The sequence below is a fragment of the Stegodyphus dumicola genome, chromosome 8 (assembly GCF_044657685.1).
Source record: "Stegodyphus dumicola isolate Sdum_Otavi_A_Nest chromosome 8, ASM4465768v1".
Classification (NCBI taxonomy): Eukaryota; Metazoa; Arthropoda; class Arachnida; order Araneae; family Eresidae; genus Stegodyphus; species Stegodyphus dumicola.
In genome coordinates, this window is record NC_140775.1 from 108,960,877 (window position 1) to 108,982,855 (window position 21,979).

Genomic DNA, 21,979 nt, shown 5'->3' on the forward strand with positions numbered 1-21,979 from the left:
AAATCATATCAAAGACGGAGTAGATCGAGATGAAATACTACACTTAGTACGGAATTATAAACCAAATAAAATAAAAACATCTGCCCTGAAGATAAGGATAGTGCTGACAGATCAACTTCCAATCCGCAGCTTGAAATTGATAAACAGATTTCGGATTTCAAAACATACTTTCGCTTTGTAGATACAAATTACATATTAGTAAATATATATCGGAAATTCTATTTGACATAATCTTTCTAATCTATCATAATCTAATAATGACGTTTCTGCCCCCCCCTCTGCCGCAGAGCAGCGTGAAATTGATAAACAGATTTTGGATTTCAAAACATACTTTCGCTTTGTAGTAAATATATATCGGAAATTCTATTTGACATAATCGAAAGTTCAAGCTTACTTTTATAAAATTGCTCTAACAGTCTGCAAAAAATAATAAGCCGGATCCAATTCGAAGATTAAGGAACAACGCAATCTGCAACATTAACTGAATTAGATAATTTTAGCTTAGCGTATAACTCCGTTACACATTAAGCGCGCATGCGCACAAACATATTCGCAGCCATAAGGGTCTTATGCGCTCTCGTAAACGCCTGTGCGCATGCGTGAACGCCACGCATGCGCAGAAAGTTTGTAGCTTTGAGGTCCGGATTATAGATCATTCCGGATTATGGGTGTCCGAATTAACGACTTTTGACTGTATATTATTTTTAAAAGTTTTAGAGGAACCTCACATATGCAACTGTTTGTATCTTTTGTATGTAAAAGAATTTTGCAGTTTTAAATGTATTCAGTTTGATTTTTTTAAATTAAGTAACATATTTTTATTTGTATTTATTGCCTATGAATCAAAAGGTCTGGCATGCCAGTAATGGACAATTATATAAAAGCATAGAATGTTCTGATGCTGTTAGGTGTTGCCGCTTTTACTTTTCCAGCTACGTGCTGATATCAGGTGATGATTCTGGAGCTGTCACGGTATGTATATTTTTTTTCCTCTTCCACTTAAGTATTTGTGTAAGAAAGTACATTTTGAATAATTCCTAAAAAAATTGAATAGTCTTATTTACTAAATTGTTAGCTTTAGAGTTAGGCTTGATAGTTCAAAATTGTCCACAGAAATGTTAATGATGCCTGAAACATCCAAAATAATCATCATCATTGAAATGAATTGCACTGGAAAAAAAAAAATCTTCTTTTCAGGGTAATAGAAGTTCCACTATATTAAAATTCCTTAGAACAGAAAATAAAAGAATATGTTTTCTACAGTTTTCACATTATGAATGGTTTGGTCTGCAATCTTTGAGAGCAAAGAGGCTTTGTAATGAGCAGGTAATCTGATAATGTATATGGTAGGTGCACTAAGTTTCATTATCAAGACAGATGATCATCTCATATGTCAATCTAGCCTTGCATGGTTTTGTACAGTAGAAGTCCAGAAATTCACAGAGCTTGGGACCAGAGGTTGTGCGGATTTTAGGACTTTGCGGAATTCAGGACAGAAAAGATAAATCATAATATTCAGACTAAAAGTGTAAAATAAATAAGACGTATTAGATGCATTTAATTAAATTATTATGTACATTATTGCAATAACTTATTATATGTGTTAAATTATTATTACATATATAAATTGATTATATTATTCATTATATTATTATATGTACACAGCATCGAGGTTTGTTGATTTCGCCTCATGCAAAGATTTCTCGTTTCGGATTCTGATGTTAGAATCACTGTTGCTATACAATTTCAACAGCTTTTCTTTATTTTCCCATACATCATACACAATCATGTCGCAATTGCATGTGACTCTGCTATAAACCGAGGAGTAGCACCTGAGTGCGTTTCTTATCTGTAATTGTATTAAAAAGGGCTGAAATTTAAAGTATTCTTAATTTATCCCCAGAATATCCGAATAAAAAAAGAAGGCAGCACCAAATAATCTCGTGAAATAACAAAGTTTAGAAAATACAACAATGTGAAACATGAACTTGAAAGAAGAGTGAATCGTCTGCTTTTTTACCTCGATGCAGATTAGAGGAGGGGGGGGGAACTTTTATCATGATGTCAATAATTTGGTATTTCCGTTATGACTCATTATTATTTGGTAATTATGAAGTCATTATTCAGTAAATATTTTTCTTGAATATTTCGTACTCAATGTTGTGGTTTCTGGAACCTATAAACTGAATGTTTATATTTTGAGAGGCAACGTGGATTTCAGGAGTTGGCAGATTTCAGGTCGGCGAATTTTCGGTATTTGACTGTATTATCCATGCAATAGAACATCACCAAGTCATGAATGCAAACATCGTAGCTTTCAGCATTTTATTGACCAATTCCAGCTTTTCAAAGTATGCTATAGCATTGATCCATTTGTCCCACTGGTTATAGTTTAATATGCACAGTACCTCTTGCAGTCCAGTATTCAAAGAACATATTCTTTTTATTTAAATAAATTTATGATGTTGTTTGTGAACAAGTTCCTGAGATGCTAATTAATGATGATGGTATCTAGATGTGTTGCATAGCAGTAACTTCTCACCACAGATTAGAAATCTATCAAGAAATGGATCATTCTGAAAAAGAAATAAGAGGATAGACAGGCATCAATTTATGTTTTTTATGTTTAGTAGTTATTCATGCCAATTTAGGCATGAGCAATCCAGTGTATGTGCTTAGGTGATAAAATTGTACATTTATGCTCTGATTATGAATTATTGTCCCTATTCTTGTCATGTTTGGCCATGAGGATGCACTTGTTATCCAAAGGTATTCATAATTTTGGTCATATTGTGTCGTCATGAGATTTGTTGCTACTTTGGATTTTTTAGATTACTTTTTGAGCTATCAATATCAGTAGAGGAGACTCTTATATTTTCCATACTGCTGTAATGCGGACGTTCTGTAATTTAAATTCCTAGGATTTCAAAAGTTTTGAATGACAAAATAAGCATGAAGATTTGAGATTTCAAATAGGAACAAAGCATTCATGCTGCATATCTGGAATACCACCTCTGATTAAGAACATTTGCATTGATCCTCAAAATTTTAACTAGAAGTATCACTTTCAGCATACCAAATTGAATATAATCAGTTATCCCCAATATGATTTGATTTTTGTTTAATCTTATTGAAGTTTAAAAATATAATTGTAGTTTTAGATTTTATTTCTTGCCTTGAGAAAAGTAAACCTTTAGTTAATTAGGTGGGAAAATGTTAATTACTTTAATTTACTAGTTTTCTCTTCATTTCATGCAGCAGTGGCATTTTGGAGGTAAAGATGAACCTAAATTAATAGGTTACCATGACTCTCAAGTACGTGGCATTTACCTTGCTGTTGATGGATCTCAGTTCATCACCATTTCCGATGATATAAAGCTGTGGAATCGAAATGGGACTTTTGCTCAAACACTTCTTTTACCCACATCGTCCAGTGGAGTAACACCTCCAAGCATATGGACCTCCGATAATTTTGATATATTTGTTATAGTACATAATTCAGTCTTATACATTCTTAAGAAAATGTAAATACAGTCGAGTTTCATTTGTCTGAGATAATACAGATCTTCCAAAATTTTGTGTTGAGTGTATTTTTAATAAGAAAATTCCAATAAAACATACAGACTTAGCATTAGTAAATATTTGATGATGTAATCTATTTCATTGTCGAAATCCTACAGAGTTTTCTTATTGTAGCATAATTCCTACATATCTAAGAAATCTTCTTTCAAAATGTTCTCCATGCAGTCAGGGCTGGATTAAGACTTTAGATGCCATAAACCAGGGATGGCTAACCTTTTGCACATCATGCACTAATTTTTTGATGGATGAGTTTAGATGTACCAGTGCTCGAGTTATAACTCAAGCACTTTTAATACCATAATTTTTGTTGTTTGACTTCTGAATTAGCACTTTTAATACCATTTTATGTTCATGGTTATAGACAGTTGTATAGAAGTATGTTTATAAGCATAATTAACTTTTTTGAATAATTTAATTATTGTATGTAAAACAATACCTATTACAGCACAGAAACATTACATACCATTAATGAAACTTTTGAACCTGTTTGGATTTGGCTATTCTTTTAATGTTTATTGTTAAATTTGTTACTGAGAGTTCTTCAAATTTAAATCAGTTATTCAGGATCTTGTTTTGCTTTTAATCAATTACATTGATGAAAATACTTGTTCGCATCTGTATGTTGATGAAAATACTTGTTCGCATCTGTATGTCATTGCAAAGCAACATATATAATTTTTTTCAAATATTTGTAGCTCTTGGCCATTCACGTACTAGTGAATGCCAGAAAATAATTACATCAGATGCATTTTGATCTGGAAAAAGCTCATCAAATTTCATTTTTAAGAATAAATTTGTTTTAAATCAATCATTCGATTTGTATGCTACTAGGCATCTGCATTATGTTTTGTTCACTTAGTGAAAGTGAGATGAACAGTTTTAATTTCATTTTAAATGAATTGATGCGATTTACTAAGTTAGGAAATAATCTAATCTTGCTTTGTTCTTTTAAATTTAGATCATGACTAGTAATATCAACTAAAAATGCCAGATCATATAGCCATTTGTTGTCAAATAGTAGGGTTCTTTCATCGGGCTTATTTGTTTTCCTGTTTGAAAAAATTAGAAGCAGCATTCTTCAGTTTTCAAAATCTACTCAGAACCTGCCTTCTAGAAAGCCTGCATACTTCACAGTGAGGGTTAAAATCACCATATTTCAGACTTAACAATTCACAGTATTCTCTGAATTCTCATCTGTTTAATGGCTTTGCTCTAATTTTATTCCCACATTTCAGAACCGATAACATAACATGTTGCATATTTAATGTTTGGTAAACATTGCATCTTGATACAATGATATGTGGAGATATTTTAGTATATAAAGCGAAGTTATCAAGTGAAGTGTCATTGAGTTAACTTGTTACTGATGGTGCTCCAGTAGTATGAGTTTGCTACAATCTAATTTTAGATTTTCTAGGCATGATTTTATTTTTCAAATGTGTCTGATCCTCTTATATTACCATGCTGTGGCTACAGAATGGCAAATTATTCAAAGGCATTAAAATCATTATCTGTTCCTCTTATAAAAGTGTTTAACTGTGCAGGATCAAATATGTCCACTGATTCATCCAAAGCTAGAGAAAAGAAAGTACAGGAATAGACAAGGTCTTCCAGTTGCTAGAATACATCCTGGGAGAGTTTCTCAATGTATCTCATAACTGTCTGCCTTGATACGGCAATTTCATCTGCTTTCCTTTCAGTCCCTTTAATTATCAAGATGGTGTGCAAATATTTGAAGACAAGGTTTAACAATTTCTTCTCAATCAGAATCCCCCCCCCCAATGCTAAAGCAATTTCGTATGATGCTTCTGCCATCACTAAGTATTCACAACTCAGGTCCAAGAATAAACTTCATTGTTTCTTCAATATAAGTCAGATGCTGTGTTTTATAGTGTCTATTAAGATCATGTTTTTTGTTATGTGAAAAAGTACTTTCACAAAGAATGCAAAATAGTTTTCCTGACGAATTTGCTATAAATAATAACTCATTTACCCACTTTTCATTAAATCCATGCCTACTATCATTTTCTATGCTTCTCTTGATAATTTTATTTTGCACTGTAATAGATAAAATGAATTTTAAAAAACTCTAAAAAATGTTGAAAAAGTACATATAGTTCACAATCACATACATCATATCACACAACATTTAAAAAAAAACACACCAAATTGCTTCAAAACTCAACATCACAATGGCTCATTTAGAACCGAATGAAACGCCATCCATTGGCTAATCATCCAGTGCACTACATTTGGCACATGTGCTATGGTTTGGCCCCCTGCCCTAAGGACTTGAAAGATTTTGATGCTCCCATATAAATTTATGCTTCCCCCTCCCATTCCTTCTGTTTCAATCTTGGTTTCCCTGCACCATGTATGCCAATTTAAAATTGGCACTGGAAAATTTTTGTGTGCCTCTTTTCTTTAATGCTCTTTTGCTTAATCATTAATCTAGCCCTGCATACATACATTCTTTTTAAGAAAATTTCTTTAAATATATCTGCTAAAATTTGAGTATCTTTATGCTGTAAATCCATTTATAATTTAAAACAACTTAAAAGGAAATTTTTTTTTTTATAAAACCAAAGTGATGGCATTTTATAATTAAATCAGATAACTGAGACTGCTGTGTTTTGATTTTTGTGTCATAAAGTGAGGGTTTAAAATTTTATCTTTCATAAACTTGACATAGTTTAAAATTCATAATTGTAAGTGTGTGTTATTGCCAACAGTTGTGCCAGTTTTGTGAATTTTGGAGAGATGTTTTTAATGGTAGCATTAGAAGTATTTTGTGCAATTATATCATTAGGTACTTTATGGTATTTTTTTGTTGGTGTTTTTATGAGAAATAATGTGATATTTTGAAGAAAATAATTTTTAAATTTAAATTTTTATGTGCAAATACACTGATGGAAAATGAAATCCCAACTCCAAAAAAGAAATCTATTGAGAGAAATGAAGTTAAGCAAAGTATTTGTCTAAACTACATATTTGTTTGATTCAAGTTTCAAGGTCACAGGTTGAAGTATGCATGAAAAAAACCTTTTCAAATGTGAAATGTGAACATTAATAAGCCTATAGTTGCCATGACATTGAATGCAAACATTCATCGTGTTGGATAGGTGCTTTGCCTCATTTTATAGGATGAAGTTCCATGCCTGTTGCACTTAATCAATGAAATCAGCAGTGCTCAATGCTGATTGTAGATGACACTAGCTGTGTTGTCCAGTCATGTCCCATTTGGGCTCAATAGGAAAAAGATCATTTGATATCGCAATCCAAGACAACAATTTGATAATGTTGAGCACATTGGGTGATAGCAGTGGTATAGGTATAAGGACGAACATTATCCTGTTGGAAAATGCCTCCTAGAATATTGCTCAAAATGGCAGTCATCTGGTACAGTGAGAAGCCTGATGTACAGATTCGTTGCCAAGGTGCTTTTGCTGTTATAGGAAATTGCTCTTCCCAGGCAATAATTCATGGACCAAGTCTAATGTGTCTGTGCCACAAACAACTAGGCTTACAGGAAGCCAGGTTCTAAGACATCACCTGGCCTTCTTCTAACCAATTAACCAATGTCTACCAATGTCATTAATAGCACCAAGACTGAAATAGCTTTCATCTGAGAACAAACACATCTGATCTTCATCCCACCCTCACTGAACTCTAGTTTGACACCACCGAAGTCACAAAATGGTGGTGCTCAAGTTAGTGGTATGGCCACTAAGTAATCAATATTTTACAGTTTGTTATGTCACTCAACAAAAGCTCGACTATCTGCTGCAGACTCATAGACATGTGACAAATATGGCAGTCTTCCCTTTGATTGATGGCACATATGCTGCGCTGTGGATACATTCCTTCCAATTCTTTCTGCAATATCGTGGGGAAAAAGTCAACTTTCTTGTAGCTGAAAGCATGCCCACAATACCCAATCTGAAAGATAAACAAAGCATAAGAAATTTACATCTCATATTTAAAACAAATAAGATATATATATTCATAGTAGCGCTACTACTGCCGCACTTATTTCTCGAGTGGAAAATATGAATAAACATGATCTTTCAGATGGCAAGCACACTTTCCAAATTTCATTTATGTAGCACAACTCATTGGTTCTGAGATTTCATTTTCTGATAGTGTAATTTATAACTATGAAATGTCTCACATTGGGAGCATGATTGTTGAAATATTTTTTTAAAGATCTCGTACTTTATATAGCCAAATGGCCATTTTGGTCACCATCATGTAATATTTTCCATATGTATTTAATGTTTTATTGTTATTATTACTGTTACTTCTAATATATATATATACATGTACATTAAACAGACATTAAAATGAACTTTCATTAAAATTTTAATACAAATTTTTCAGTTTTCTTAATCTCTGTGTAAGTTATGGATTTTGATATAAAAGGAAAATAAATAATAAAAATTTAATATTTTACAATTCAGTCCTATTTGTAAAGGTTTTTACAAGCTGTCTCTTATTTTCCATTCATGGAGTTAATTGTATTTTTATCTTGTTTCATTTTCATTTCTGCTGAAAAATGATGGGTTATTAAAATTTGTTTGGTTAAAACTGATATTCATTCCCTTTTCTCTTCGTAAACGTCATACTTTTTGTCATTTACAGGATCCCCAAAAATGTATGGCATAATTTTCCAATGAATGTTGTAAACTCAAAACACTTTTTTTCTTTCTATAGGATTTACTGCTATATATACTATTTTCTGTGTTGCATATTGTTCTGTATGTGTAGTAATAAATAATTGATACTCAAAATTCATTGACTAATATTTAAAAGTTAAATAAAAATAAATCATTCACTTCCCATATGTATAGATTTTGAGCTGAAATATCTTGAAATGAGACTCATAATATGATTTTAAAAATTAATTTTATGTAATATAGTTTTTCAACAAATTTGAATGGTTGTGAAATGGATCAACTCTTGTTTTAAATGTTGTAGATTTGTGTTACAGTACAAAGTCAGGACTTCGGCAATTCCGGATTAGGTGTTTTTCCAGATTATAGATCATCAATTTAAATCTGGTAAGATGGCATGCAGAAATTATACTTATTAAAAATATGAAACCGTAATTTACGAAATAAAGAGCAATTATGATGTAAAGGGTATCAAAATTTACAAAAAAAAGCTTAATATGTATTTGTTTAATTTATTAAACATTTCTATCAATGTAAGTTGTTTCGTTTTTTGTGCTAATACTTTCTCTTTAATTTTATAAACAGACATAATTTCTTGTTCAGTTACAAAGTTCCACTGTTCAAGTCCTGTAGTTGCTGTGTCGAGAATACCGACTAACTTGTCAATCAAAATTTTTTTGTTTTCAATAACTTGTCTGTCATTTTCTTCACTATGGGAAGCGCGAGGGTAAACGCTTTACGCTAATGTGCACAATAAACGCGCTTGCGTAAATGCATTATGAACATGCAGAAGTTTGTGGCTTTGAGGTCCGGATTATGGACTTTGTACTGTACTTTCTTAGGTATATATATATATATCAATTTATTTTATGACATAATATATAACTAATATATATAAGTAATGAGAATCAAATGAGATTTTCAGATTAATTTATTATGCACTTATAAAAATGTTCATGAAAAATAATTCCTTTGATATGACTTATTTAATTAAGTTATAATTGTTAAAATGGTTATATTTTATTTTTTAAAAATATTCTAATATTTTTTTAGATGTTCTTAGAGGTGGAATTTATCACTCCCTCTTTTTGTGTGTGTGTGTGAGAGAGAGAGAGATGCTAAAATAATTCTACAATTTATAAGAGATTTTTATCATTAACATGGAAAACTGTTATTCTGCTTTTTTAATTAAATGTGCAAGAAAAATCTGCTGTGCTATAAGATGAACAGGTATTCATTGTAGTAAATCTGTATTAATTTGTAGGGCATTATTCATAAAGTTTTCAGGGATTTCATTACGAGATTATGTATTTCTGTAAACATGAGTTTTATTTCAATCCTATATCAAATGTAGAAAAATAGAGAATAGCCAATTAAGTGAAAAAAGTATTCCTTACATCCGTACATTCATTAATCAATCTTGAAAGTAACAATAATCATTTTTAAAAGTTTCAGAATTCTTGAAAAGTATTTAAAATGCTATTATAACTGTTCGATTATTAAAAAGGCTCAAATATTTTAACGATAAGATTTGCTTTTTGCAAGTTACATGTATTCCTTTTGTTCTAAAATTTAAAATTATTCATGATAAAAACACATATTTTTACATACTTCTGTTTTGTGTGAAAACATTATTCCCTTCATAATAATATTCTAATGCAATATTAATTTGTAAACATAAAAAGTACATTTTGATTCTGTTATTCAATAATATGCTGGTAATTAAAATTTTGATAATTAGCATGTCAGAAATCTTTTGTTTATTCAAAAATCGTTGATAATCATCTTAGGTTTCATTGAATCTAATGTTTTTATTCCTGGAAATTGTTATTTAATTTTTTTTTAAATGTTTAGTTCTTAAAAGTTTATATTATTAATAATATTTAAGTTTTCACTGAAAATGTTAGATCTTAAAGGGAAAGCTTAGTGCAGTATATTTATAACTAGTCCCATTTCATTTATAAAATTTTGGCTGGTTATTTTTAAAGTTATACAGATTTTTACATGAAAATTGCAAAGGATTTTAGCTCTCTATTAAATGTGATAATGTTGCCTGTCAGACAGAGCTGATGTTAATAAATTATGATATGTTATTGTTATGTAATATTATTCAGATGCAATATGAAAGAAATGTGTATATATGTATATGACTTTGTATGTAGTGTTCAAAGTTATAAAAAATAGGGCTTACATATTACCGAATTAAATCAAGGATATAATTAATTAAGTATTCTGAAGTATCATATTTATGTTATGATAGCTTCCATATAAATTGTGATAGATACTGTATTGTTTTTTATCATCATGAAATTTGCTTAATGCCATATTAAATCAAGAATACAATTAATTTATTAAGTATCATATTTATGTCATGAAAGCTTCCATATAAATTGTGATAGCTAATTTATTGTTTTTGATCATCATGAAATTATTTACTGAAATGTAATAAATAGAATAATACTCATAAAAATATAATAAAAATTTTTTGTAAGAGGAAGAAAATAATTTTACAGTGTTTAAAAAAAATCCGTAGAATTTTTAAAATTTTACTTCAAATTTTTTTAGAATAATTATGAAATTCAGTTTGGCTTATTGATTTAATATAAACCAAACCTTGCTTTATTTGTAGGTGAAATTTTTGCTTTGCTAATTATTTAATTCATTTTGATATTCCTTTGTATTTAATATGTTAAATGTTTACTAATTTAGATTGTATGGAAATATTGTTTTCTATATTTATATCATTTATGACTACTTAAAAAATGCTATGTACTGCCTGTGCCTTATTTTGGAAGTTGTACACACTTATCTGTGTACTTTTCTTATCTCCTTAGAAATAAAAAAAAGAAATTTATACTTTTATATATTTTGTCATTTTTTGCCTTCTCTTCCTCCATCATATTACTATTTTAACTGAATAGTAAAATAATAATAATATGATAATTCTTTCTTTTTCTAATATTTTTCTCATCTTGAAAAGATATATTTTTTATCAATTTTGATAAATTTGCTTTTGACATAAATAAATGTTATTGCCAGTCAATAATGAATAGGATCTTTCAAGATGTCTCCAATATTGTATAGTCTAACAGAATATAATCTTAAGTTAATCATTTATAAAGTCATTTTAATATGGCCTTCTTAACAGCATTATACAGCTATTATTTTATGTCATGAGTATTGGTGAGTATTATAGGCATCTAACATCCTAGGATAGGTTGAGAGCATGTATATCATCTGCATTAAATGTAAAATTAAAATTCTGTAATCATATCAAATATATTTTCCTCATATTTCAATACTTTCCTGCATACACCATTTTACATTAACATTGAGAAAATTGATTTTTTTCCCTCTTGCCATCATTTGGATGAGTTGTATTAAAATCAAGAATGCAGTTTATTTATTAAGTATTCTTTTTAATAAACAATGATTCAATTTATTAAATTTAGAATCATTTCTGAACAACAAATGATAAAACATTTTTAAACATTAAAATTTTGTTCTCAACATATTTGGATATCATATTTTAATGAGCATATGCAATGAGATCCAAAAAGAAAATTAAACAAAAGGAATATAATGTTAGTACCTTTATATTTAATCTAACCAAAATATATTCATGAAATTATGCATAGTTAATCTAGAGTGGTGGTCTTCAAACTGTGTTCTAAGGGTCAAAATAAAAATTTGACATATGTCAAAGATAATAGTGTGCAATGCATTGCAAAAATAAACAGTTTTCTAATGGAAAATGAATTACAAATAGACAACAGTGTTAAAAATTATGTAATGGAGCACCTTTTTCAGTTGTAGAAAACTATAAGAAATTTTTTATTCAGTCACAGTTTTCCCAGAAGAGAAAACCGTGACTGAATAAAAAATTTGAGTATTGCGATAAATCAAAAAGATTGCCTAGTGAAGGGCAGAAACAACTTATCAACAGATTCAATGTTAAAATCTAAAGTCAAGGAAGAGCAGTTCCTAAATTTTTGGTTACAGATTCATGCAGAATACCTTAATGCTTCTCACACAGCTATAAACATTTTATTCTATTTGCAGCAACGTATTTAAGTAAAAAATCTTTCTCAGCTTATGTGGCAACAAAAACACAAAATATGCAAACAAATGAAATGCAGCTACAGACAACATCAACAGAGCAAGACTTCGACAGCTTATGTAAAAAAAGTGCAAGGGTAGGTGTCACCTGGGCCACAAGTTAATGCTATTAATATGCAACTTACATTAATTTTATGTTAAAATTTTGTAATAAAGAATAGAATACTTTTCTTTAATTCTCTTTATGTAAAGTACCTATAACATATTGATCCACTTTAAATATTATTTTAAGGTATAGTTTGCTAAAGGCAAGAGGCGTTCCCTGAAAAACTTTTATAGTTCTAAGGGTTCCATGAGTTGGCAAAGTTTGAAAATCAATGATCTAGAGAAACTATAATTTATAAATTACATTAATTTATTACAGAGTGTATAGAAATTAATGTTGTCATTAATTTGACTTTCTATCTTTTCATTGATCTCTTCTGAAGCGATATTTTTATTTTCATATACAAATACAAACTGTTTTTGTTTTAGTGTGCATCATTGTAAATTTTGTTTTGCACTGTTTTTCTACAATTTTCATAAATTGATCTTTTGCATTTATTTCTTTAATATGTATTATATAGAAAAATTTTATTTTGATTCCTGACTTCGAAATAGAATGTGAAATGCATTTTCTTTCATTCAGGTTCTTCAGAAAATTATATGAAGTGTTGACTGCAGCCAAATCTAATATAAATATTATAGAATGCATGCATTGGCCATTTGCAGCTTATTGTTTTTACTAAATAGCTGGCCATTTGGTTTAGAATGTCAACATCATACTCTGTAGAGCTATAAAATGCTACATTTTTTGCACATTTTCTTTGTGCATCTGTACCATTGATAAGGTGGTGTGTTTTTAATTATGGCAAAGCACACTAGGGCTATCTGCCTAAGAGGGGGGATGCCTTCATGGAGGACTTTCTAAGGGAAACTGGCTCGTATACACGTTACATATGGGGAAAACCACGAAAACGCCCATGCAGCCAGCCCGTTCGCGGGATTCGAACCTCGGACCGAACTACCAGTGTTCAGCGACTTTACCGCTCGGCCGCTGGTGGGCCCATTGATAAGGAATGCTCTAGATTATCACTTTTTCTTCCTTTAACACATACTCAAAGTGCAATCGTTGTGCTTATAAGCGGATGATTTGAATATTTCAAAGCATCAGAAATTTCTCATCTTGGCTGTTTTATAGTGTCAACTAAGTTAGTGTTTTTTAAACTTCAGTTTGTCAAGAAGACTTAGGTACATTAAAAAAATAAAAAAAAAGGAATGGATGGTGATGCTGTTGCCTTTACTTACAATTTTTTCCTCTAGATGTAGAACAACATAGTTTAAAAGCGATAAATTTTCTGATATTTTGTTATGCTTTCCTAAACATCGAAAGGCATTAAGTATGCAAGGTGTGACAAAAAAAAAAGAGACTAAGTATGTAGCTTGAAAAAAGAGTGGAGTTGGCAACAACTGTTTTGGTGTTGTCATCCCACACACTTCCTCTATCCATGCGGCCAGTTTCGACATAATTGATCACACCAGTTGGGAGTACTGCATCATTGAGTGATTGTGCAACTGCATTCTGCTGTAAAAAATGTCTAATGTATAAACCAAACAGCGAATCAACATCAAGTTTCTTGTGAAACTTAAGAAATCAGCCACAGAAACATTTCAAATATTAACTGAGTTGTATAGAGATGAAACTCTATCTCATGCACGTGTGTTTGAATGGCATAAGCGGTTTTCAGAGGAAAGGGACCAAGCATGCATGTCAAAATCAAATTTCAAGGCAATGTTAACTGTCTTCTTCAACATTAAAGATGGAATTGTAATGATTGAGTGGGTTCCCAGTGGTCAGACTGTTAATCAACACTACTACAATGAAGTACTAAAAAGACTTTGTGAAAAAATTAGGGGAAAAAGGCCACAGTTGTGGAGTGATGAATGGCTGTTGCACCAGGAAATGTACCTGCTCACACGGCCCTATCAGTCAAGCAGTTTCTGATCAGCAAGAACATTGTGATGGTGCATCTTCCTTATTCACCTGATTTGGCTCCATGCGACTCATTTTATACCTAAAGTTAAATCTTCCTTAATAGGAAGCCATTTTACCTCAGCTAAAGAGGTTCAGGCAAAAACGGAGAATCTCCTGAAGGGCCTTCTAAAAACCTCGTTCCAGAACTGTTGCCAGCAATGGCAGCATCAAATACAGAAGTGTGTGAATACTGAACGGGACTACTTTGAAAGCGATGGTGTCACGGAGAATTGATTCTGTAAATGCAGTGATTTATTGGACCAGTCTCATTTATTTATTTGTGTGTGTGTGTGTGTGTCACACCTCGTATGTTTAATTTATCAGGCTAACAGGGTGTGTACTAGGCATCTGGTTTTTGGAAAAAAATAACTGTTCAACCGCTATACTTTCCTTTGTTTTGAAGCAAGAAATTGAATTTTCAATTAATGCATCCCTAGTAGAGGATGCAAAAGCATATGATATTTTATCTCTTTTTAATCCATGAGATCTCTTAAATTTTTTGTTGAATCTCATAAACTGCATTATTTCTTTGAATTTATTATACAGAAACTCGGGTTTCCAAAATATTCTATGAACTATTGGACAAGTTTCCTTTTGTACAGTAAACTCCTTACAGGACTTAGAAGAGAAGGGCTAGCTCATAGAGCTTTTCCCCCTGAAGCAGAAAGTGAGAAGTGATGACGTAGCCATGATGACACTGAGCGCGCCAATATAATTCACAGCTTGGAAGTTAGCGTTTTTGAACCAGCGTTTAAAATGACTGTGTGTGAAAGATAGCTATAATTTGGAAGAGGCAATGTTACTGCTTTATGCATTTTAGACCATTGAAAAATTTAATAATGCTTACTCAATTTTAAAATAATAGATAAAATGTGCTACTCTTTTAACATAAAGTTCCGTGGTTTTTTTTATTTTTATTTGCAGGTTTTTTTTTATTTAATGCACGTTTATTTCTAATCATTTCTTTATTTTGCATGCTAACTGAGAGAATTTTTATACTGCTTCTAAGATAACTATAATAGCAGCTATTTAAATTTACTCAAAAACCAACTTTACATTGACATAGGTTTAAACATATATGACATATATGGCAACATTTCTGCTAACCTACGTTTGATTTTTTTGCCTAATTGTAAATTTTACATTGTTATAATTCTCTTCCGATTCAATATAATAGATATTTTTAAAATAATTTTGGAATTTATACTTATATCTATATTTCAATTAAATAAATGTATATAAGATTGTTACCTTAATTTTGACAAAATAGCTTTATTCAGAGTACCTAAAACAGTTATTTAATTTTTCAAAAGTGTGAGTAAAGGAAGCAGGTCTTTTTATGCCAATTACTTTGATGTTTTATACTATTATATTTTATCTGGAATGCTAATCTAGCACAAAATCTAATCAATAATTAGTTACAAAGGATACAATAAGAATAACTTTAACAAGTACTTAAATTAGTTTGTTAAATACTTGTTATTTTTGTTGGTACTATTTTGGTACTATTCATAATACCGAAGATATTATCGATTAACTCATAGAAGTCAGATGCTTTCTGATTTCCTGTGGGGTAGAGTATACATTTTGCGGTACTTTTTGAAAATAATGTTTTCTCTGGAGCGACTTTTTGTCTCTCGTTTCCCTTGACCATTAAATAATTTGGTTTTAGTTTGTGACACAATTTGATTTCTTCTCAATCTCTATTTAAAACCTCTTTAATAATATCAAAATTTAAAACAGTTACATCTTCTAAAACAAATCCTCTATCTAAAACGCGGTTTCTCAGTAATTTGAGGCAGAGCGCGAAATTAGACCTATGATTAAAACAAACTGCACATTTTGAAAAGAACCAACTTAGTCCAGTTTAGAGTCATAGCAGAGTTTTCAATCTATATGCATTTCGTCGAAACTGAGAACACATTTTTTCTACAGAATACAAATATTCGTCTCTTTCCTTCTTTAGAGTAAGAACATTACTTTGAATTCTTGAACTGCACTAAAATTTAGAAAACACTAAAAAATAAAATAAACACCATTTATTTAATTTGATAATACTAGGTAAAGATATTCCAATTTTTTTCTTAATTTTTTTTTTCTTTCCAAAAATCAAAGCTTTAAGATGGCAAGAGCTCTTATGACAATGCAACGTGAAATATTTTCACTAGTCCACCTGATTTTTTTCTCTTTCAGTAATGCATTAATCTGCGTCTTTATAAAAATAGGCTTTAGACATTTTTCCAAATTCTCCGATTTGTGCTTCCCCCCCCCAAAAAAAAAAAATTTCGCTGTTTGAGATTTTAATTTCTGATGCCAATTTCTGTTTAGATGTCGTCCACCTTCTTTGTCGCTGAACAAACATTCTAAAATTTTTCTTTTCTCTATTTTTCAATACTTTAATACAATTCTCTAAGGATATTATTTTGTTCTTCAAATTACAATGCATTCTTGTTTATCCTTATACATTCAGGATGATCTACATTTTCATTTGTGAGTTTTATTTCAAAATCATTAAAATTTGATTTATTATTGTCATCATCAATTTCGATTTATTATTGTCATCATAATTTACTTTCGGCACAGCATTCCATTTCAACATTTCTTTTTGTGGCTATCCAAACAAGCGATTTTTCATATCATCTTCATAAACACTGCATAGAAAATGTTCGCTGCAGATTTTTCTGCTCTTCACATTAATAGAATCTTCTCTTTGACATTTGTGTATCCATTCTTTCGTCAAAAGCAAACTCTCATTTGGATCCTTTGGTCCCATGAAATAAAATATCTCATCTTTTCATACTTCTGTAAGTGCTACGGCACGTTACTGCAGCGCAAAAAGCCATATTACGTAAACGATACTGTACAATATAAGAATTTAAAATAAAAACTGACTAAAATTACATATATATATATAAATTATTTTAAATATATACATTATTAGAAAACAGATATATATATTATTAAAATTAATTTGGGATATGTAACCCCTAGAAAATCGTCTCGCAACTCAATGAAACTACTGTTTTAAACGCGGGAAATCAGGACAGGTGGCATCACAGTGACGTCAGATTATTGCCTGTTATGTCCCCCCATTAGACTCGCGTCGGCGAGGAGTCGAATAAAGAAATGAGCTAGCCCTTCTATTTATCCCTGAGCTCCTTATACATTCAAAAGAGCTAAAATTGCATTAGATTCATCTAGTGACACTGAGCAGTTGTTGACGAGCATGAATGCAGTACATTCTTTTATTATTATTCTCATTGGTTCAAATATCTGCATTTCTATTTGCATATGTCATTATTTATTCCACCAGATTCCAATAATATAGTATGAGCTCTAAAAGTTCCCGATTGGTGTAATATGTCTATATTGTGCCATCCCTTGCAACTTCTTTATTCTTTGAAGGTGCTGCATCAGATTGGGTTTTCTGTGATGTCAGGTTCCTTTCAGTTGTCTTTCTTTTAGATTTGTTCCTCACATGACAGCCGTTTTCTGCAGTTTGGTAGACAAAAAACTACAAAAGCATGTGCACATGTTTTCATAGTTTGTATGACGTTTTGTTTCAAAAATCAGAGCTTGTTTTTTTTTTTTTTTTTTTTTTTTTTTTGTGCCTTTTCATTAACTTCGAAATCGCTGTCAGGTATTTCAAGTGTTTGTGAACAAAGTCATCACTTTCCTAGTTCATTTGCATTATATGGTTTAAAACAATATTTCCGTTCATGTATCCTCTCTCTTGTTGCTAATCATATAATGGAACAAATATGTGTTTTCAAAGTCATAAACTTCAGCTGCCAAAACCAAGGAAGAAGAAATCCATAAGTACGTATTTACACAATAACATTTTTACGGGATTTTTTTCAAAATTTCTATAATTCTATCAAAATAGCTTTAGACCAGTCGTTCTCAAACTTTTTTGTCCATGCACTCTTTTCATCATTGCTATAAGATCATTTCCCCCTTCCTTTCCAAACTTGAAAAATACATATATACATTTATTTATATTGAGTTTATTTTCTGACGTACTTCATAAATTAAGCAACAAAATGTGTAGAATGCTGAGAAATACCAAAATTTGAAAACGAGTTTTATTTTATATTCATAAACTAAATATTTTATCCCTCAATAAAAAGCTGACCACATTAGAGCTTAAATTGCGCCGGTACATCTCAGTTTCTGAGGTAAATGGTGATTCTAACCAGAGCCCTAAATAAAATCAATCAAACAATACATGTATTGCCGGGGTATCGCTAATATTTGCGATGTTGCCGGCTCATTGATAATTCTGCCGTATGGGCACATGACGTAACAATCAGACGGGTAAGAGGAGATCTGAGGTGAAGAGAGGGGTGACCATGCACCACAAGGTTAAAGAAAACAAAGCATGAGACCGAAAACCAGCATAGGCTTGACAAGAGTAAGAGAATCTGACTGATGTTATCAAAAACATACATAAGAATAAAATATAGGTATACAAACTTTGTTTACTAAGAATAAATCAATACAGTAAAATTAGAAGTCGAGGATAAATGTGAAAAATACAAACTATTTACACATATAATACAAAAGTGCAATTAAGTTGAAAAATTTGAGTCACAGGTGAGGTGGGCCGCGTAAGGTCTAATATTTGCAACCTCAGGTAAAATAATATGGTCGAATGTATTAAAACCACTTAAATGGGAGCAGAGTTTGTCCTTTGTAAAGAACTTTTTGTTCATACGATGGATGAACGCTTCTATACGCTCAACTTTTAAATCATTATGCAGAGTGTCGTTAGATACATAGAAGTGAGCTTGAGTAATAAGCCGTAATTACTTATTTTGTATGATCTGAAGTTTATTTAGATCTTTATTAGTGACCGCTGCCCAAGCAGGCGAGGCATAGGTAATAATAGGCCGTATAATGGCTGTGTAAACATGCCTTTTCCTTAGAAGATCTAGTTTAGAAAATTTTCGTATAAGCGGAAATAGATTTTTTCATAGTGGAGAGGGCTTTGCCTCGTACTTTATTTATGTGATCACTCCAAGTGAACTTGCTATTGAGAGTGACGCCTAAGTAGTTGGCCTTCTGAACTATGGGAACTTCGACATTAAAGAGCTTGAGTCTTACAGAGACAGGAGTTCTTTTGGCCTTTTTTCTGTATGACGAGTAGCTGTGATTTCTGTGCGTTGATAGAAATTCTCCACACTGGGCATCAGTGTTCTATTTGGGGTGTGATGATCTGTAGTTTATTATTATCGATGCTAAGTGACTTAACTGCCAGCGAAGTGATGAGTTATTATTATCGATGCTAAGTGACTTAACTGCCAGCGCCGTAGCATCCTACGAATCCATTTAAATCTGTGAAAACACGCGGAAAGTCCGCCACATAAAATATATACAAAATTGGACTCAAAAAATAGACCCCTGTGCTACACCTGCATTGAGTCTCTTCTGCTCGGATTTATCATTACCGATACCTAATAAAAGGGCTACAGTACGTTTTTTATGCAAATGGAACACAGTTTCAGCTGAAGGGGAAAAAAAAAAAAAGATTTTAAAAATAAATATGCGTTAGAAGTCGATTATGACTTTTGAATGCATGCCTGTTTTTCTCTGGGGAAGAAGCGGACGAAGGTGTTAACACTTTAAATGAAAGAAAAATCCCCCATTCACATGTTCATAAGCTTATTCTATAAGTAGTGCAATTCAATTTATGAGAGAGGGTAAAATGTTTTGTTCCCGAAAGTACTAAAAGTGATTACCTTGATTGTGCACTTCCAGCGCTAGTGACCTCTCACTGCAGAGCTCCTGCAGGCTTGAACTATGCAACCAAATACGAGAGACAATAATTTTTACTTGTGCACAAAATGTTCACTTACATTTTTTCTCATCTTGTTATGAGATAGAATTTGGGGTACATTTTTTTACCCAGTCGCATTCTGCTTCACATAGGGCATCGCGGTCAGAAAGCTTAGGACCCTTCGCTCTTTGTTTTCGAAGCTTCATTTCTCCATTAAAATTTCTTTCCATACTCTCATATTGTTTCTATTATTCTCTCTGTTCTCATTAGTGCCGCTTTAATGGTTTTATTTCTTCCAATGGTATGTTGGGAAAAGAATGGTTTTTGTTTTTCTCATCGCTTGTATATTCAAGGCTGAAATTCAGCCGGAAGACGGCTAAATTATTGCTTAGTTTTCTGAATGAAATTTAAGTCCAGACGGAGCATCAAATAAGATGAGGCCCGACATTTTATTTCTTTCACTTAACTATTTATCATGAATTTAATAATTTATTAAATGTTTATTTATATCTTTATATTTCATTTAATTTAAATTTAAAGCTAATTATTTTAATTATTCGTCATTTTATTGTTTATTAGTTATTTTATTCTTTTCCCTTTTTCCTGACGGCCTTCCATAGGACTCCAGTACTTCTGAATTAGAAATTAAGCCCTGGAGCACATCTTTTCCTAAAACTATGAAATTCCCTCTGATTTAAAATCCCTGCTCTAGACTGAACAGGTCAGCAGATTTTCCCCCTTTTCTGAAGTTTCGTATAGGTGGGCGTATGTATATATAATATAATGTAAGTCGTAAAATTCGAAAAACCTGAGCCCAGAAATCGAGATATAATACTAAAACGTAAATTTGAAACCTCCAGAATGAAGATAGTCATCAAAAAAATGCAGAAATAAGGGTACGATTCCCGTCATAGGGACCGTAAAAGAACTGCAGCGAAAATGTATGCGCAAAAGCGCCAAATCTATCAAACGTGACCATTTTAACAGCATTTTTTAATTCTTTCTTGATGACGCTATGGATTTAACAATTTGGGAATTGCCCAGTAACGAAAAGTCTGCAATAGAATTTTTTTCAAAGAAAAGGCATCATTCATGATAGAAAATTCTGTTTGTATAACAACGAGATGAAATTATGCTTTAGCGATAACTCGGTAGCGAAATGGCGGTGCAGGAAAGAAGCCGAAAATGAGAAGAAAGAAGTCAAAATTGGTTTGAATGATCGAAAATCCCCTTCCTTACTAGTTGTTAGATTCATCTATTTTTGCAGTCAGGAATCTATTGAATGACATTATTGAAGTTTGTGAACTCCAGCTGAAGATGAACCACAACACAGTTGTAGACTGAAACAGTTATAATTGCTCGGCCTAAGTTATAAATCGGAGGTTATGGCAAAACTATTGAAGTAAAAGAAAGAATAACGTTCGACGTTTTCTTCCGCCACAATGAGTTTTCGGCGGATTATGCAAAGAATCAAATGAATGTTTCTTAGTCTCTGTTCCAGATCGATTGGCGAAAACCTTATTGAACATCATACAGGAAAATATCGCAGAAGAAAGCATTAAAATTTATATTAACTGCTGGAAATCATACAAGTCGGATGAACTGCAAGATGCCGGTTTTGGACACTTTACTGTCAACCACAACTACAATTTTGTGGACTCCGAGCGTGGGTGTCATATACAAGCAGTACAGCGGCTGTGGGGCAGTGCCAAATGGCGTAATAAACGCTATCGAGGCGCGTAAAAAATAATCAACCGATAGTTGTGAATATTTACTAGTCATATCGAATAAGCTAGCTATATGAAAATGTAG

General features: G+C 31.5%; 1 protein-coding gene across 4 annotated transcripts in view; it reads left to right on the forward strand.

The window, feature by feature from the left end:
• Positions 1–11,117, forward strand: part of LOC118202361 (apoptotic protease-activating factor 1-like) — a 311,048-nt gene extending 299,931 nt beyond the window's left edge. For all 4 annotated transcript variants that reach the window (XM_085822252.1, XM_085822253.1, XM_085822254.1 and 1 more), the window contains exons 14-15: positions 850–972; positions 3,259–11,117. In XM_085822252.1, coding sequence (XP_085678378.1) covers positions 850–972; positions 3,259–3,528 — 393 coding nt within the window. In that variant the 3' untranslated portion in view covers positions 3,529–11,117. The remainder of the gene's footprint in view (positions 1–849; positions 973–3,258) is intronic.
• The last annotated feature ends 10,862 nt before the right edge of the window (positions 11,118–21,979 follow it).